The sequence below is a fragment of the Salvelinus alpinus genome, chromosome 9, assembly GCF_045679555.1.
Source record: "Salvelinus alpinus chromosome 9, SLU_Salpinus.1, whole genome shotgun sequence".
Taxonomy (NCBI): Eukaryota; Metazoa; Chordata; class Actinopteri; order Salmoniformes; family Salmonidae; genus Salvelinus; species Salvelinus alpinus.
In genome coordinates, this window is record NC_092094.1 from 55,684,898 (window position 1) to 55,705,187 (window position 20,290).

The 20,290-nt window shown below is 41.5% G+C and overlaps 1 protein-coding gene across 2 annotated transcripts; it reads right to left on the bottom strand.

Moving 5' to 3' along the window:
- Positions 1-599: 599 nt before the first annotated feature.
- On the bottom strand, positions 600-18,710 carry skic8 (SKI8 subunit of superkiller complex). Of its 2 annotated transcripts, none has more exons than XM_071326802.1 (11): positions 18,350-18,710; positions 18,127-18,173; positions 12,303-12,330; positions 12,049-12,154; positions 11,788-11,960; positions 10,618-10,766; positions 7,153-7,246; positions 6,510-6,603; positions 2,428-2,520; positions 2,018-2,096; positions 600-1,101 (listed from the first exon to the last, which is right to left on the bottom strand). In XM_071326802.1, the coding sequence occupies exons 2-11, from the start codon at positions 18,136-18,138 to the stop codon at positions 1,012-1,014; spliced, it is 918 nt and encodes a 305-aa protein (XP_071182903.1). In that variant the 5' UTR covers positions 18,139-18,173; positions 18,350-18,710; the 3' UTR covers positions 600-1,011. The 2 variants fall into 2 exon arrangements, with proteins under 2 accessions (XP_071182903.1, XP_071182904.1); XM_071326803.1 differs by having other exon boundaries at positions 18,309-18,515.
- Positions 18,711-20,290: the final 1,580 nt, after the last annotated feature.

Sequence of the window (20,290 nt, forward strand, 5' to 3'; positions counted from 1 at the left end):
ATTAGCATTTCATACTTTGGGGGTTTTCAATGAGGTAAATGCGGATGGGAAACCCCATGCTTCAGTCTAATAAATTAAAGCCTACTCTGGTGCATCAGTTGGGGATACATTTAATCATCTTTCTACAAAAATATAATCTCATGGGGCTGCATGCCCACGGACCCTCCCCAGGTAAAGGGAAAAAATTCTGGGGGAAACTTTTCTGTGCCACCTTAACATGGGCAGTTGGGCAAAGTGCAAATGTGTCCATTACGTTGCAGTTTTCTTAAAAAACTTTGGAATAGGAATTAATTCTATATGCAGTACTGATTTTTGGTCACAGGATGGAGCACTGGTTTGCAAGACCTTCTTGAGCATGTAATGTAATAGGATAACTAACTGTAGCCTTGGTGCAAGCCTGAAATGGAAGTTCATGCTGATTGAAATGTGTGCTTCCTCACTTTTCACAGAAATCCTGTGTACAGTAATTGTTTGTGGAAACATCTGCTGTATTTTAATTTGCGGGGACATTAATTTAGATCTACTGCAAATGTTGAAAAGTTAAATGAATAAATATTGCACCGGTAGGAAGGAATATTAACTCAAATTAGTTGGGAAAATGAAAATACAAAAAATCCTTTATTTGGAGTACAACAAAAGGAGGGCAAGGTATAGTGAAGTGCAAAATAATCAATGACATTGAACCTCCCACAATCATTTTTGATTGCAGTTTAGCTCTGGCTCAGTGGAGCAACCATGGGCTGTTCTGACTGAGCTAGGCCATAGGTGCATCTCAATAGTCTAAATGGACTTCCTCTCCTCACCTTCCATCTCCATGAGAAGGAGCAGGGCTTGTGAATGTGAATTTTCAAATCAGTGCAGATGAGAGGAAGGAGAGCAAGTCAGAATATTGAGCTGCACCATAAGTAGGATGAGCCAGGCAAGATAAGCTGTGGTACTCTTACTAGAGCGCCAGTATTCAGGCTGCCTGGTCTGCAGCTGGGAGAGGTGGTAGGAATGAGAGCTGGTGCATCACATGGGACAATCATAGATATGGATGGCCCGGTCATCTCCAACAGATACGATCTTAGAACCTGTGCCGTTGTATTTCACACTCCACACCTAGGGGGGGAAAAAGCAGACGACAAGACTTGAACAACATGCAAGGCAGCAGTTAAGTGTAAAAACAGTGGCAGAGTTGGAAAAACACACCATGTCCCTTAAAATACTCTAGGCATTTCAAAACCAGTTCAGAATGCAGGTGTACTACTGCACCATCAAATGTATTCAGACAAGTTTTCAGATCTTACTGTTCTGTAAAAAAAAAAAAAGCATCCTTTGAAATGATTAAATGATGGTGGGACAACCAAGGGATGTTCTTTCATCAATAATCCATTCGACCTCTGAAAAGCAAGAAAAGCTCCTCTGTCTATTGTGACCAGTCGGAACGAGAGATACTGCTACAAAAGAGAGATGATTTTAATCAGCTGCTTTTGTCCATATCATTCTCTTGACTTCCTAGCAGCTTTCATTCAGACAGAGGCTAAAAATGGAAAGCAGACCAGACACTCAACTGCCTCTGATCTCTCCTCAGAGCAATGTCTGTAAATGTGTAGCTTTCTTCCAGAGATGATTAAGCCTCCCTACAGGCGTCTGCAGTGGAGATCTAACGACAGCTCGGATTATTCAGTCTGCCAACGCTGAGACACAACAGAAAGACAGGAGGGGGCATAGTAGGACAACAGCCACATCAATTCCCATATTCTTTTGAGTGGCCAGCCACAATAACACCGAAGGGGGCAAGAGATGAGTGTACTGTATTGTATATGGCTGTTAGACCCAATAATATTATTAATCCCTTCCCTCATTTTCTTTCTTTTGTGATCAGACTGTAGGTGAAAATAATATGGCGGATTAAGGCTATGAGTCCTGTTCACCCAATCCATAATACGATCGAGCATGCACTTTATGGATTGTAAAACGAGAAGTGCTTTCTAAACAAAATGTACGCCGTTGGGAGTTGACTGAATGTTCTCACCTGGTCCTGATGGTCGAAGAATGTGTTGACACACACCCTGGAGCTGGCGTCCCAAACCTTTACACTCTTGTCTGAGGAACTGAGAGGAGCAAAGACAAAAGTAATTTTGTCATCCCAAAGATTCATAACACTTCTTGGCGTCACACCTGTCATTTGTAGTCTATAGACTCTAGCCCTTAAAATCTGAATGTGTGTGAAAACAACAACTTGTTGGAACATTTTGGAAATAGGACCTCTTCCTTCTCCCATCATTGACTTTATCACTGATTTTACATAACTGGAATGGTGAAAGAAATGCGAGTGACAATAATTTGGCACCTGCCATTATTAAATCACATCAAATATGATCTAGGAACTTACTATTAAAAACCAAAACAGTTACTGACTTAAGACAAGCACACACACTTTACCTGGACACAAAATGCGTGTCGTCAGGGGAGAAAGCTACGTTGAGGACCCAGGACGCGTGGCCACTCAGAGTGCCTGCCAACTTGGCATGCTGCCTGTAAAACAACATTTTCCAAGTGTTAATAAAATACATACACTACATGACCAAAAGTATGTGGACATGTGCTCGTCGAACATCTCATTCCAAATCATATGGAGTTGGTCCCCCCTTTGCTGCTATAACAGCCTCCACCCTTCTGGGAAAAATTTACTCTAAATCAGTGGTATTCATTGCGCGGCCCGAATGAGCCCTTAATTTGCGGCTCACGGTAATTTTCCTATTTCCCATTCATAATACATAAATGATACAATTTCAATTCAATGTGTTTAATGCAGGCCTGAATCACTTAATTTAATGAATATATATATTGTACGCTGGACAGCAGATAGATGGCAGTATAGCGCAGCTGTTGAACAGAAAGGCTGAAATAGAACGCTACTGCTCAACTACAGCGACCGACACATCAGTTTGCTACTAGCTAATTTTGCAGTCTGGTTGACATGGATCGATTTATTGTCAAAAAGAAACGTAAATCTATTGACAATAAAATGAGGGAAGAGCCGGAGAACAACATGACAGCTATGAACAAACAACCACCGGGGAGAACCTGGAAAATCAAGAAGATGGCAGCAGGGAAATGTAGCTAGCCCATGTGGCTCCGGTGGCTAAGAGAAGGATATGGTTGAGTCAAGAAAACAAAGTTCCAAGAGAAATGGACAAACAAGTAATTTTTTTGTAACGCATGATGGGACCAGCTCTAGGAAGTGTCTTGGTAGTTGCAAACTTCTTCCATTTAAGAATGATGGACACCACTGTGTTCTTGGGGGCCGTCAATGCTGCAGAAATGTTTTGGTACCCTTCCCCAGATCTGTGCTTCGTTCGAAACAATCCTGTCTTGTTTTTGCGCTTCGTTTTTGCTCTGAAATGCACTATCAACTGTGGGACCTTATATAGACAGGTGTGTGCCTTTCCATCAATTGAATTTACCACAGGTGGACTCCAATCAAGTTGTAGAAACATCTCAAGGGTGATCAATGGAAACTGAATACTTATACTTAAATAAGGTATGTTTCTTTATTTGAAATAAATTTGCAAACATGTCTAAAAACCTGTTTTCGCTTCTTCATTATGAGGCATTGTGTGTGGATTGATGAGGGAAAAATGAATTTGACCTATTTTAGAATAAGGCTGTAACATAAAATGTGGAAAAAGTGAAGGGGTCTGAATACTTTCCGATGCACTGTATACACTGGCACCACCTGTAGCTTTTGGGTGAATTTTGGTGATTATCTGGGTCTAGGGTTAAAAGGGGAGGGTATATTACAAAACTTTTGAATTTTACCATTAAACTACCAGAATTTGTGACTTTCAACGTTATGGGAATTTTATCAGGTGACATCTAGTGGCCTTGTTGGGCCCTTCAGATTTCCACAGGTGTCTAATTATCTCATTTAAATATGGGCCTCCCGGGTGGCGCAGTGGTCTAGGGCTAGCTGTGCCACCAGAGACTGGGTTCGCGCCCAGTCTCTGTCGCAGCCGGCCGCGACCGGGAGGTCCATGGGGCAACGCACAATTGGCCTAGTGTCGTCCGGGTTAGGCCGGTAGGGATATCCTTGTCTCATCGCGCACTAGCGACTCCTGTGGCGGGCCGGGCACAGTGCACGCTAACCAGGTCGCCAGGTGCACGGTGTTTCCTCCGACACATTGGTGCGGCTGGCTTCCGGGTTGGATGCGCGCTGTGTTAACTTCTTATGGCTGCAGGGGCAGTATTGAGTAGCTTGGATGAAAGGTGCCCAAAGTAAACGGCCTGCTCCTCAGTCCCAGTTACTAATATATGAATATTATTATTAGTATTGGATAGAAAACACTCTGACGTTTCTAAAACCGTTTGAATTATGTCTGTGAGTATAACATAACTCATATGGCAGGCAAAAACTTGAGAAAAAATCCAAACAGGAAGTGAAAATTCTGAGGTTGGTCGAGTTTCAACCAAGATCCCATTGAAATCACAGCGAGATATGAATGAGTATTCACTTCCTACGGCTTCCACTAGATGTCAACAGTCTGTAGAACTGTCTGATGACTCTGTTGTGAAGGGGGGCCGAAGGAGACAGGATTGAGTCACCACTGCCATGAGGTGAACATTCTTTGACCACGCCCGCTCACATGAGGCAGCTCCGTTCCATCGCTCATCTGAAGTCAATGTAATTCTCCGGTTGGAACGTATTTAACAACATTCTAAAGATTGATTCAATACATCGTTTGACATGTTTCTACTGACTGTTACGGAACTTTTGGACATTTCGTCACGTTTTAGTGAACTTTGGAATTGTTTACCAAACGTGCTAACCAAAGTAGCTAATTGGACATAAATAACGGACATTATCAAACAAATCAAGCATTTATTGTGGACCTGGGATTCCTGGGAGTGCATTCTGATGAAGATCATCAAAGGGAATATTTATCATGTAATTTCTGGTTTCTGTTGATTCCAACATGGCGGCTAATTTGACTATTGTTCTGAGCTCCGTCTCAGATTATTGCATGGTTTGTTTTTTTGAAATCTGACATATCTATAATTCCATGTGTATACTTGTATTATCATCTACATTTATGATGAGTATTTCTATTGAAATACTATGCACTATCACTGGATGTTTTTGGAACTAGTGAATGTAACGTGCCAATGTAAACTCAGATTTTTTTTATATAAATATGAACTTTATCAAACAAAACATACATGTATTGTGTAACATGAAGTCCTATGAGTGTCATCTGATGAAGATCATCAAAGGTTGGTGATTAATTTTATCTCTTTGTGCTTTTTGTGACTGCTATCTTTCGCTGGAAAAATGGCTGTGCTTATTGTGGTTTGGTGTGACCTAACATAATTGTTTGTAGTGCTTTCGCTGAAAAGCATATTTGAAATCGGACACTTTGGTGGGATTAACAACAAGATTACCTTTAAAATGGTATAAGACACATGTATGTCTGAGGAATTTTAATTATGAGATTTCTGTTGTTTTGAATTTGGCACCCTGCACTTTCACTGGCTGTTGTCATATCATCCGTTACCGGGATTGCAGCCATAAGAAGTTAAGAAGCAGTGCGGCTTGGTTGAGTTGTGTTTCGGAGGACGCATGGCTTTCGACCTTCGTCTCTCCCGAGCCCGTACGGGAGTTGTAGCGATGAGACAAGATAGTAACTACTAACAATTGGATACCACGAAATTGGGGAGATAAGGGGGTAAAATTCAACCAAAAAAAAGTAAATATTTTAAAATAGAATAACAAAGTTATAAATTATCATCAATTTAGCGTATACCATTGGTGTTTAATGAGGGTTTCCGCATATTTACACATTTATTTTACTATGTTTATGTTGTCAGTGTTTTTGCTCCAAACTGGTGGCAGTTATGGAAAAAGTTGGAAGAGTAAATTGAAAATAATGCCATTGTTGATTAGATGCTTTTTTCATTAAATTAGGCTATTTTATCTTGAACCATTTCATTAATTAGGCTATTTTATCTTGAACCATATGGTCTAGCCACTAGAAACTTATAGACAATATAATATAATACTAACTTTTTTATGTATAAATGAACAAAAAGTTACCAAAGATTGCCATATTACCGGTAGCTTTGCAACCATATGTGTCAGTTAATACTTTTTTTCAAATAATTACATGTTTTCCAAAAAAGGAGCGTGATAGCAACAGCAACACCCACTGTTGAGGTCTGAAAAGATCTGACAGACTTTGGGGTGATTTTAGGGTGAGCCATCACTGGAAGTCAGCGTGGACCTGTGCGACATAATGTAATTTGACATTTCAATTGGATCTCAAAGAGAACCACCAAGATTTAGAAAGTTGTTTCAAATATATCCCCAATATTCAATTCATGGATACATTGCCTTGAACACAAAGCAATACAGCCATGCATTTTTTACTTGTTTGGAACAGTCTGTAGGATTCTTATTCTACACCACAATACCCTAAAATGAGAGCAGGCGAGTCAGATGGCCATTAACTCCCCAGTGAACTTACACGTCATAAATCTTGATGTAGCCATCATCTGAGGCTGTGACTAAGAGCTGTGAGTCTGGAGAGAACGTCAGCGATCTGATAGGCATGGCGTGACCTACAGAGAGGGGGAGACAGCATGCTCGATTAAAACACACACAGCTTGTCTTCAGTGCTGACAATTCGTGAGAGCTATACCCCTTCAATATGAAGACGCATGACATTGTCCATTGTTGATTGAGTCACATAGCAGCCAGTGAAATGTTTTACTAACCAGGTTTCCATCCAACCTTTTTATGAGAGTAAAGTACTTAACAAATGTTGACAAAACAAAATACGCAAAAGGTGGGATCTTTTTGTGCCGGTAAAATTAATTTATGCGAGAAATGACCAAAACACCTTTATGTGCAAATATTGATATAATAACCATAGGCGTAAACTTGTAATCACGCAATGGTATATTATCCCACTACGACCCAGGAAAGCATTAAGTTTAATAGGCTACAGATTAAATAAATTGTAATGAACTTCACTGGGTGTTGAAAGTGCAGTGATGTGCTTGATGCTGCTTTCCAATAAATAACAAGGGTCTTATTCTGGTGACATGACGACTGGTGCTTGGCTGTGGGAGAAAGTGGTTGAGGGACACAGAGGCCAGAGAATGTACCTTCCAGCGTATGGAGTAGTTTCCCAGTGGCAATGTCAAAGATGTTAATGATTCCATCTATAGCTCCACTGGCCAAGTACTTTCCGTCTGGACTCTGGAAAAAAGATAGGAAAAAATACAATTCAAGTATTTCTGATAGTTATAAAGCTTGTTTTGAGCAGTTGTATTTGAACGTTTAACTAGATGTTATTGATGTAATCATGGGGGAAATGTGGGATAAAAACTATGAACCACTGCCAGCTGAAGAAGTGAATTCATAAAAAAATCGGGAACATTTGATAGTTGCAGCACTGACAATTCTTTAAAGGCTGTGGCTCCGACTTTTCTCAACCTTTCTTCCCGAGCACTAAAGGTCCCGAAGCTTCTGCGCATGTGCGTAAGATGTTCTACGCATGTTTCTTTACCTCTACTATACACACATTTGTTGTGTCCTTTCCTTCACATTTCGCACTGTCAATCGTGACTGATAGTTTTACCGGTGAAATAACTATGAAGCATCTCTATACCAACCATTTGATCTCAGTCTCAATATGGATTTAGATCGAGTTATAGTGTCGTTTCGAAGTAGTTGAATGATGTAAAGTGAGCGAAATTCAGAGCAGATGGTGTTAAACTGTAGCTAGCCTACTGGTGTATTCTCATCGACAGGGCTGTAGTAGAGCAGGTAGAGAGAGTCAAGTTCCTTGATGTCCACATGACCCAAACACACGGCCCGGTATGGCAACTCCTCGGCATCCGACCGCAACGTGCTACAGATGGTAGTGCGTACGGCCAAGCACATCACTGGGGCCAAGCTTCCTGCAATCCAACACCTCTATACCAGGCAGTGTCAGAGGCCCTGAAAATTGTCAGACTCCAGCCACCCTAGTCAGACTGTTCTCTCTGCTACCGCACGGCAAGCAGTATCGGGCACCAAGTCTAGGTCCAAAAGGCTCCTTAACAGTTTCTAACCCCAAGCCATAAGACTGCTGAACAGCTAATCAAATGGCTACATTAACTATTTGCATTGACCCCCCCCCTTTTTATGCTGCTCGTCACTTTACCTCTACCTACATGTACATATTACCTCAATTACCGCGAAAAATTTGGGATTTGTCTTACTGTAACATACTACGCTATTATATTCAGTTCTGTTATGTAGAATATTATGATCTTGCAGACATTGATTCAGCTTTGATCTAACTTTATTAAACAAGCACCATTTGCCAGAGTAGCCTGTTCCCTACTACTTAAAGTAGAGCATAAACATGCGCAGAACATGATCCGCACATGTGCATGAGCTTCGGGACCTTCAGGGCTCTGAAAAAAAGGCCAGAGAAAAGTAAGATCAGCAGCAACTCAGTTCTTTAAAATGTTAGGTTACTTGTGTAACCCTGGTTTTATGGGATAAGCAAGGTGGGTCACAAGCTTGAAGTATCCAATTACAGTGTCAGAGACACAGGTAAAGTGCCGAATGAAGTGAGTCCCTCTCCTTCATAAAGGGAGCCACTCGCCCGCCAACTGGTTATTCTCGAGCGTGCCTCTTCCTTGCGCTCTTGCAAGCAGAGAAAAGCAGTGACAGCTCACTTGTATTCTCATAGAACCGGGGTTACTCAAGTAACCCAAACATTAGGAACACCTGCTCTTTCCATGACAGACTGACTTGTTTGTGAGAGAGACACCTTTCCACAGCGGGGCCATATTAGTGTGTAGCAAACTGTTCGGACGCTACAGACAGAAGTTGGCAGATCAGCTGTAAAAGTCCCAAGATGCTTTTTTGGGGGGGGGGGTCATAGAGCAAAACGGAGAACACCATCGTGTTCGTGAGAGTCATCTTTCCATAGAGGGGTCATAATAGTTTGGACGCTACAGACGTTTTCACGATTAAACCGATTTTCGTGACGTCTCATTCTCTGACAAACACCGCTCTAGCTCTGCCACCTTTCACTGTGGATGCGGCGGAACCGGGGGAAGCGGGTGATAATTATTTTAAGTTCTGGGCATTTTTTCCCAGTCCCACAAATTGCCCCCCCCCAAAAAAACACCTATGCCAAGCCCTCATTCTGTCACTCAGAAACTTACTGCAGTGTCTGCCTGCCAGCTGTAAATCTTTGCCAGTGGGTGTGCGTAGGCTACCTGCCCCTCCCTTCTGAAGCATAGCTTACTATAGCCTACTGACAATGTGAATGTTAAGTGTAATTCAGAAGAGATGTTTAAAGAAGAATGGATTGACTTTTTCAATACTAGTTAAGGATACTAAAGTCATCACGTTTCACATTGGATTTATTAACTTCAAAAAAAGGTAAGATGTGTTTTTAATTCTAGAGCTGCTCTGCAAACAAACTTGTTAGATAGCTAGCTAACATTTTCACTGGTTCAACGTTAAACCAACTGGGAAGTTCAAAGACATTCAAAGTTCCATAGAAGCTGCTCCTCTGTAGGTATAATTCAGTGGGCCTAACTCAGATAATACATGTCATAAGAAGATACCCAGAGCTTCAAGGCACGCTTCCTCCAGCCTCTCTCCTCACTCTAAAAATGGCCATTGATTATCGCACCTGACACTGACTGTCAAAGCTGACGTGCATACCTATATAATGTAGGTGCATGACGTAATGACACCACGTCAAATTTTGCGCTACACTTGCAACACAGCATTCCTAACCCACAATGCCTGCTGTGTGGATCAGTCAGCAAGCAGTCAGCAAGTCCAGCAGTGATTTGAAAGAGTAAGAACATTTCAGCGAGACAACTCAAAGGTGAAATCCATTAACGCCAAGATAATGGGATTCATTGCCCTTGACAATCAACTGTTCTCTGTCGTGGGTGATGTTGGCATTCGCCGACTGGTCGAGCACCGGTACACACTACCAAGTGCGCTATTTTTCAGATGTTGCCCTACCAGAGTTACACAGTAATAGCGTCACAACTGACATTTGGACCAGCGATATCAGCCCCATGAGCATGCTGAGTCTGACAGCACAGTGGGTCGTTGAGGATTGCATGCTCATGATTGTGCTGGTTGTCATACCGCTGCTGCCATTTCAATGGCATTTGAGAACATGAACACACTAGCTAGCTCCATTCGAACTGACTCGATAAATAAGCTCATCAACTGCACCTGCAGCAGACGTGATACCCTCGGTCATGGCATTGAAACGCCTGCTCAACAAAACTGCCGACACAGGCTGTGAACAAGCGATTCGGTGGCATTCTCTCTTTACTGTGTCGCCACCATGCTCGATGCTATGTACAAGGGCCGCTACTTCGATGCAGACAAAAAAAATAGGGTTTATGTGAAATGTTACATACACAGCTGGACAAGATGTGTTGTTAAACTAGCGAACACTGTAAAAGTGTAAAAAATGTGTGTGTGTGTGTGTGTGTGGGGACCTATAATATGTATTTTGAGTGAACACTTGTTCCATTGTAATAATCAGTAAAATTTCCCACAATAAACATAATTCAATCTTGACTGTATCTTACGTAGGCTATACTCAGTATGAATTTCCCTCTGGTGTCCAAAGAGTACTCCTTCTTGCCGCTTTCAACCCCAAAGATGTTGACCTTTCCAAGATGGCTTCCTGTGGCAATGTATTTGGAGTCTGGGGAGAAGGCTACTGTCCATGCATCAACTGGAATGAGACAAAATACCCTTCATTACATTACTGAATACAGAAAACCACAGAGAGAAAACATAAGGGTGACATTGAAGCCCACAGAAGTAAAAGCCAGGACACTTCTGCGCTACTTTGTTTCTCCTTAAGCTGTTCTATTGGAACGACGAGAGAAACAGAATAAAGGTGTGACCCTTGAGGATACTGTACAGTGTGAACAGCACTTAAGTAAAAATACTTTAAGGTACTACTTAAGTAGTTTTGGGGGGTATCTGTACTGTATTATTTATATTTTGGAAAACTTTTACTTCACTACATTCCTAAAGAAAATAATGTAGTTTTTACTCCATACATTTTCTCTGACACCCAAAAGTACTTAGCAGGACAGAAACATTGTCCAATTCACGCACTTAAGAGACAATCCCTGGTTATCCCTACTGCCTCATCTGGCGGACTCACTAAACACACGTTTTATTTGGGAAAAGGGATACCTATTCAGTTGTACAACTGAATACGTTCAACTAAAATGTGTCTACCGCATTTAACCCAACCCCTCAATCAGAGAGAGGAGCGGAGGGCTGCCACCACTGGTGAACAGACACAGGGTTAGTCAGCTCAGCAGGCTTTATAACCAATTTATTGAGTTATAACTCCTATGGCTCTGGCCTGAACTACAATTAGTCAACAACTAAAACAAATCATACACAACTGCAGAGGGGAATATGTCTTGTGTCAATAGCTTTGGCTGCAAGTTTGTCGGTCGTGATCACTCAGTTGAGCCATGTGAGCCTTGTACAGGGTGGCAGCTTGACAAAACCTGACCCTATGAACCACATTTGAGCATAGTACTTCAACTTCAATGTTGAAGATCATGGTTGGGGTCAATCCCAAATCATGAAAAAATAACTGAATGGGCTTTTTCAATTCATGGAGTTTACATGAATTTCCTGAATGAAAATGGCATTGTCCTCAGCCTTTGCTGCTACACATGCCCTCGCCGGACATAATGTGGCTGAAAAGCCACCAGACAATGTCCTACCTGGGCCCGCATCCATGGACTTGATCTGCTTGCCGAACTCAAGGTCCCAGAGGCGTATGTGGGCATCCAGCGAGCTGGAGGCTGCTATGGCTCCGTTGGGACTGACATCCACTGAGACTATACCCAGCTGGTGGCCCTCCAGGGTCCACTGCAGCTCCAGCTTTTCGTCTGACCTGAGTGGCAAGAGAGAGAACAGAGCAGTCAACTTAGTGTAGACCGACCGTACTGGCTCAATTCAATTCAAAATATGCAGTGTATTACCATTTCCAGACTTTCACCATGTCGTCCAGAGAGCCAGTGACTATTGTCTCCAATCCATCCCGCTCACTTCTACCCCACGCAGCAGTCCAGATGGCATCGTCGTGGGCTGTGGGCAAACACACATATTAGACACACCAAAAATGGAATTACAAGGTGTCAAATGACATTCCATTTAAAGGAAAATAGTCATTTAAATATGTAATGAGTCTGTAACAGGGGGGTTAATATTGAGGATGAGTTAAGACAAAACTCACCATGTTCTTGCTTGAACAGAATACTGTACTGGAAAGAAAATAAATTGATATTGAATCACGCACAGGTAGCTTTCACAACTCATTATGTGATCACCTTACATGGCTTCCCCCTACCCGAAACAGAATCTGGGTTTACAGGAGACATTGAATATGGCGATTCTTTTAAGCCCAGGCAGCTGCCATTCACCAGCTTAAAAATACACTCAGTACTTAAAAAATAATGGAGTTTCGCTAAGCAACTATTGTCCTTACTTCCGGTATGTTCTTCAAAAACAAGGTCTAAATCCACCGCCAATAAAATCACTCATTACTGCAATTACTGATCCAGCAGCAGGAAAGGTCAGATTTTATCCAGAGAGGAAGAGGCAAAGCCAAAATAAGCCCAATGCGTTTCTATAGCCTTCACGCTTTTGGGACAACAACTCATTGTTAGGGCGGAGACATGAGCATCAACACATATATACATGCAGGCATATGCAGTACCAGTCAGAAGTTGACACCTACTCATTCCAAGGTTTTTCTTTACTTTTACTATTTTCTTCATCGTAAAATAATAGTGAAGACATCAAAACTATGAACCAACTCATATGGAATCACGTAGTAACCAAAAAAAGAAGAAGTGTTGAATCAAAATACATTTTATATTTGAGATTCTTCAAAGTAGCCACCCTTAACAGCTTTGCGCACACTTGGCATTCTCTCAACCAGCTTCATGAGGTCGTCACCTGGAATGCATTTCAATTAACAGGTGTGCCTTGTACCGTGTCTTTTTAAATGATTTTAAAAATGTAACCTTTATTTAAATAGGCAAGTCAGTTAAGAACAAATTCTTAATTACAATGACGGCCTACCGGGGAACAGTGGGTTAACTGCCTTGTTCAGGGGCAGAACGACAGATTTTTACCTTGTCAGCTCGGGAATTCGATCAAGCAACCTTTCGGTTTTCGGTTACTGGCCTAATGCTCTAACCACTGTGTTTGACTGTTATTTTTGAAAACAATGACATACCACATTCAATTATTACGCAATTAATCATATAACAATTAATTAAGTAGTAATCTGGGGCACCACGGGAAAAGTTATTTAACAAGTTACTATCTCCCGACTAAACAAGATATTTCTCTCTTACGTCAGTCAATTAATTCTTATTTATCTTCAGTCTCATTCGGAATGTTGCAAAACTCTTGGATATCTGCATGAACCCTAGCATAAATTATGAATCTGCGATATACAAATGGGTTAATTATTGATTTACTAACTACACATAATTACATAAACACAAACAGAATAGCTTGCACATTGATTACTACACAATGCAATGAAAAGTCCCTAGTGGACAAAACTGATATGACAGCTTGTTACACAAAATGCCGGATTCAAAACAGAGGGAAAGGGAGAGACAGGAATTCCATCAACGTACATACAGCTGATAACTATGCTCATGGAAATGCGAATACTTAGCTAATGAATGGCCGCTCTTTCGAAATAATTGCAATGTACATATTTACGTGTGTATGTCTTTGCTGTCTCTCCGTTTAAAACGCTCGATCCATCTATGGGGAGTAATTCGACAGAAAGTCGAGAACGGATCTTCCAGAGGAAGTGTTCGTTAGAATGGATCTTTGAACGTACCACCCGGTGGTTCTCGGTCAAGTTTACCAGACTAAAGTACTTAAACAGCTGCAGACTGAATGTTCCTGTGTAGTCATCTCCTTCTTAGTTTCTAACCATTTCAACGTGCAGCCACTCTCCACGTTTTTCTGGTCTCATAGAGTCTGACCATTTATGACAACCGGTTCAACACCGTCCGCCTGCTTGATCTCTAGTCTTGTAGTTTTCTTAACCATTTGTACCGTATTCAGCTGACGCTGCACGTAACTGGTCTATAGAGTTCTTCAGCGGGTCCTTTTAAACACTTGGGGGAAAAGGCCGTTCCATTATGTTTGGCATAATGTTTGTGCTCACATGGGCGTGGTTACTGAATGGATAAACTTTACATGAAAACCATTTTCTCATTTAGAAGGCCAAGATCACATTTCACCTCACAAATAGTTTAATATTTAATCCTACAAGTTCCACAACATTTGGATGTAAACCTGATAACTGGGAAATATATACACAGAGATACATTTATGTTGTTATACCGTCCTTAATGAGATCCCAAAACAACAACTGAGCTGACAATTGTTCTTTATGTACCCACGGACCCTTCCAACTGTTTGGATTACAGAAATATATTTTGATGTTACCGTACTGCAACTCTCGCTCTGTTGTAACAAAGGGATTTTTAACTTCCATTTCTGCAGAGTGGGAGAGAGTGTTTTCAGTATTTACAACAGTCATGAAACGGCCAACTTCACCCCTCTGCGGGAGAGAGAGGGCGCTGTAGAGCGGACCAACTGTAACCCGAATCTTCAGATCTTCACTGGAGTCATGACACTTGTTAAAAGTTATTTTGTGGAATTTCTTTCCTTCTTAATGCGTTTGAGCCAATCAGTTGTGTTCTGACAAGGTAGGGGTAGTATACAGAAGATAGCCCTATTTGGTAAAATACCAAGTCCATATTATGGCAAGAATATCTCAAATAAGCAAAGAGAAACAGTCCATCACTACTTTAAGACATGAAGGTCAGACAATACGGAAAATTAAGAATTTCGAAACTTTCTGAGTAGGCAACATTTCTGGGACCTTTTATTTCTGCTCATGAAACCAACATTTCACGTTGCGTTCATATTTTTGTTCAGTGTAGCTTCTTCCGGTTTGATGCAGTCCAAGACAGGCACTACGTAATCATATTTTATGGTGAATAACCTAGCTATGGCAGCTATTAGTCTACTAGAGCGCAAGTCGGCTTGTTTGGTTGCCATTTCTCCCTCCCTGGTCCCCATGTCACGCGCTCACAGTAGGGCCAATCGCCGTCTGCTAGAGCTGCACCTCTCTCCCTCCTCTCACGCTTTAACAGCGCTGGTTAATAAAAAGTAGCTTAAAATTACTTTTCTGCTGCTTCCCTTACTTGGATCGGATCAGACCATGTCTAGCTCTGACCAGGTCAATATGTAACGAGACTAGTTGTATTCGGGTCCGCTGGGAAACGGGTCTCTATATTAAAAAAAATATATACAGTATATCAGAAATGTGAGTACACCCCTCACATTTTTGTAAATATTTGAGTATATCTTTTCATGTGACAACACTGAAGAAATGACACTTTGCTACAATGTAAAGTAGTGAGTGTACAGCTTGTATAACAGTGTAAATTTGCTGTACCCTCAAAATAACTCAACACACAGCCATTAATGTTTAAACCGCTGGCAACAAAAGTGAGTACACCCCTAAGTGAAAATGTCCAAATTGGGCCCAAAGTGTCAATATTTTGTGTGGCCACCATCATTTTCCAGCACTGCCTTAACCCTCTTGGGCATGGAGTTCACCAGAGCTTCACAGGTTGCCACTGGAGTCCTCTTCCACTCCTCCATGACGACATCACGGAGCTGGTGGATGTTAGCGACCTTGCACTCCTCCACCTTCTGTTTGAGGATGCCCCACAGATGCTCAATAGGGTTTAGGTCTGGAGACATGCTTGGCCAGTCCATCACCTTTACCCTCAGCTTCTTTAGCAAGGCAGTGGTGGTCTTGGAGGTGTGTTTGGGGTCGTTATCATGTTGGAATACTGCCCTGCGGCCCAGTCTCTGAAGGGAGGGGGGGGATCATGCTCTGCTTCAGTATGTCACAGTACATGTTGGCATTCATGGTTCCCTCAATGAACTGTAGCTCCCCAGTGCCGGCAGCACTCATGCAGCCCCAGACCATGACATTCCCACCACCATGCTTGACTGTAGGCAAGACACACTTGTCTTTGTACTCCTCACCTGGTTGCCGCCACACACGCTTGACACCATCTGAACCAAATACGTTTATCTTGGTCTCATCAGACCACAGGACATGGTTCCAGTAATCCATGTCCTTAGTCTGCTTGTCTTCAGCAAACTGTTTGCGGGCTTTCTTGTGCATCATCTTTAGAAGAGGCTTCCTTCTGGGACGACAGCCATGCAGACCAATTTGATGCAGTGTACGACGTATGGTCTGAGCACTGACAGGCTGACCCCCCACCCCTTCAACCTCTGCAGCAATGCTGGCAGCACTCATACTTCTATTTCCCAAAGACAACCTCTGGATATGACGCTGAGCACGTGCACTCAACTTCTTTAGTCGACCATGGCGAGGCCTGTTCTGAGTGGAACCTGTCCAGTTAAACCGCTGTATGGTCTTGGTCACCGTGCTGCAGCTCAGTTTCAGGGTCTTGGCAATCTTCTTATAGCCCAGGCCATCTTTATGTAGAGCAACAATTCTTTTTTTCAGATCCTCAAGAGAGTTCTTTGCCATGAGGTGCCATGTTGAACTTCCACTGACCAGTCAGTATGAGGGAGTGTGAGAGCGATGACACCAAATTTAACACACCTGCTCCCCATTCACACCTGAGACCTTGTAACACTAACGAGTCACATGACACCGGGGAGGGAAAATGGCTAATTGGGCCCAATTTGGACATTTTCACTTAGGGGTGTACTCACTTTTGTTGCCAGCGGTTTAGACATTAATGGCTGTGTGTTGAGTTATTTTGAGGGGACAGCAAATGTACACTGTTATACAAGTTGTACCCTCACTACTTTACATTGTAGCAAAGTGTCATTTCTTCAGTGTTGTCACATGAAAAGTGATACTCAAATATTTACACAAATGTGAGGGGTGTACTCACTTTTGTGATATACTGTATATTTAGGCATATCAGGTTCGAGTGGGAATGCCCCAGGTTCATTTCAGAACGGATCCAAAACTCTTATCCTCAGCATCATTCAGGCGGAGATAACATTCCAATTAGTCAATGGGTATCGTTGGAATGCAAGCCGCATATCCTGAGTGCCTGCTGTTGTAGAATTTGAAACTGATCACCACACAGCCCCAATACCCCGACAGTCATACAGGAAGGATACCGGCCTTGTCGCTGCATCTATCCCAGAATTGTGCAGCTACCTGGACAGCTAACCTCCATTAAATGGTATTATGGCAGCCATATTGGATTTTGGACACCATATTGGATTTAAGGCTAAATCCATGGTGGTCCTAAAGAGAATCTGTGGCCCTTGACCCAATTACAAGAGTATGGGCCAAAGATACAAAATCGTTCAAGGAACCTTGGACACAAATTCCGATGTCAGAGCCCACTGTGGCTAGATTATACTAGCCACAACAATAAAAACATGTAACTGTATGCATCTTTGTCAGATAGGATGATACAGCACTGAATGAAAGCAAATTTGACTTGGAAAGTTGTCTATTATATTAGCTACCAAAAAGTAAAGCTTACATTCTTCATAAATATTCAATAACTTTTGCACAACCATCCATTTCATAAAATGGGCGACATTAGGGATGTGAAAAAACATGGATGTGTTTTGTTCTACCTCGGGTAGGGGTATCTCACTAGCCTATTTTGACATTATTAAACTTGGAAAGGCTGGTGAATGGCTGCTTCATGTGCTTAAAATGAAAACCGCCATATTCAACGTCTTCTGTAAATTCAGATTTTGGTTCACCCCCAGAGACTTACTGAGAGAATGAATGAACCTGACAATGTCTGAAACAGACACATTCATGTTGATTTCAGCACGCCTGTATGTTTTTTACTCGCAAGATTAGCCAAGCAGATAACTGTTAGCTAGCTACCTAAAACAACAGAACATTACAGACCTAGGAAGTAACGTTAGCTAACTTAGCAACCTACTAACCTTGGCTTTGGCTAACGTTAGCTAATTATTTCACTTACTTGAGTGCTCATGGTTGTTCGTTAAATCTTGCAAGTAGTTTTACGTCCTGAAAGTCAAATAATTCACATAACGTTAGCTAAGTAAAGTTAGCTAGCTAAATAGCTATTTCTCTATCTGGCAAAGCTAGCTAACGTTATAGCTACTCCAGAAATGCAGAAAAAAATATAATAAATTAGAACACCTGGATATTGCTGAAAGATGCATATTAATTAGTGATGTTACGTTTGATACTGGAGCTCCAAGGCAAGCGTCGAAATCACGAAGCAGCCAACTTCGAAGCGCTGTTCTTCTTCTTCGGTGGGGTTTATCGGCGGTTGGTATCCAACGTTATGGTGCATTACCGCCACGTACTGTACTGGAGTGTGGGCCAGAGGCAGGTAGAAACTAAATCTTACCTGTCAGCCACGATGCTCTTAAAAAATACAAATAAATATTTGAGACTATATCTAATGACGTTCTACTCAATATACTCTTTAAACTAATTTCCTGTGTCCCCCTTTTTTAAACCACGTTGCAAAATGCGATATCCCACTGCCACTACCACTACTCCTTCTTCTGACTTGCCTAGTTAAATAAAGGTTACATTTATTGGCAGACTCACCCATAAGGTCTATTGCTGCCACCTTCTTTAGGGGGTAGTGAAATATCTTTGGAGGTAAATTAGTGACAAGTATACAAGCACATAAAGTATGATTTGAACCAATTATGTACCAAAGACATCTTAAATCGTTATATATATATACACACACTACTGTTCAAAAGTTTGGGGTCACTTAGAAATGTCCTTGTTTTTGAAAGAAAAGCTATTTTTTTGTCCATTTAAAATAACATCAAATTGATCAGAAATACAGTGTAGACATTGTTAATGTTGTAATTGACTATTGTAGATGGGAACGGCAGATTATTTTTTTATGGAATATCTACATAGGTGTACAGAGGCCCATTATCAGCAACCATCACTCCTGTGTTCCAATGGCACGTTGTGTTAGCTAATCCAAGTTTATCATTTTAAAAGGCTAATTGATCATTTGAAAATCCTTTTGCAATTATGTTAGCATAGCTGAAAACTGTTGTCCTGATTAAAGAAGCAATAAAACTGGCCTTCTTTAGACTAGTTGAGTATCTGAAGCATCAGCATTTGTGGGTTCGATTACAGGCTCAAAATGGCCAGAAACAAATAACTTTCTTCTGAAACTCGTCAGTCTATTCTTGTTCTGAGAAATGAAGGCTATTCAATGGGAAAAATTGCCAAGAAACTGAAGATCTGGTGCAACGCTGTGTACTACTCCCTTCACAGAACAGCACAAACGGGCTCTAACCAGAATAGAAAGAGGAGTGGGAGGCCCTGGTGCACAACTGAGCAAGAGGACAAGTACATTAGTGTCTAGTTTGAGAGACAGACGCCTCACAAGTCCTGAACTGGCAGCTTCATTAAATAGTACCCGCAAAACACGGGTTTCAACGTCAACAGTGAAGAGGCAACTCCGGGATGCTGGCCTTCTAGGAAGAGTTGCAAAGAAAAATACATATATCAGACTGGCCAATAAAAGATTAAGATTGGCAAAAGAGCACAGACACTAGACAGAGATATGGCTTTTTCTTGCCCGTGTTTCTTGGCCCCTTCTTATTGGTGTCCTTTAGTAGTGGTTTCTTTGCAGCAATTCGACCATGAAGGCCTAATTCACTCAGTCTCCTCTTAATAGTTGATGTTGACATGTGTCTGTTACTTGAACTCTGTAGCATTTATTTGGGCAGCAATTTCTGAGGCTGGTAATTGGGTTGCATTAAGAAGGAAATAAATTCCACTATTTAACTTTGAACAAGGCATTCCAGGTGACGACCTCATGAAGCTAGTTGAGAGAATGCCAAGAGTGTGCAAAGCTGTCATCAAGGCAAAGGGTGGCTACTTTGAAGAATCTCAAATATAAAAATATTTGTTTAACACTTTTTTTGGTTACTACATGATTCTATGTGTTATTTCATAGTTTGGATGTCTTCACTATTATTCTACAATGTAGAAAATAGTAAAAATAAATAAAAACCCTTGAATGAGTAGGTGTGTCCAAACTTTTGACTGCCAGTATTTAGCTTACATTAGGGTGAAGTAGCCTAGGCTTTCTAATCTAGTTAGATTTTCAATAGTAATTATCAACGAATATTAAT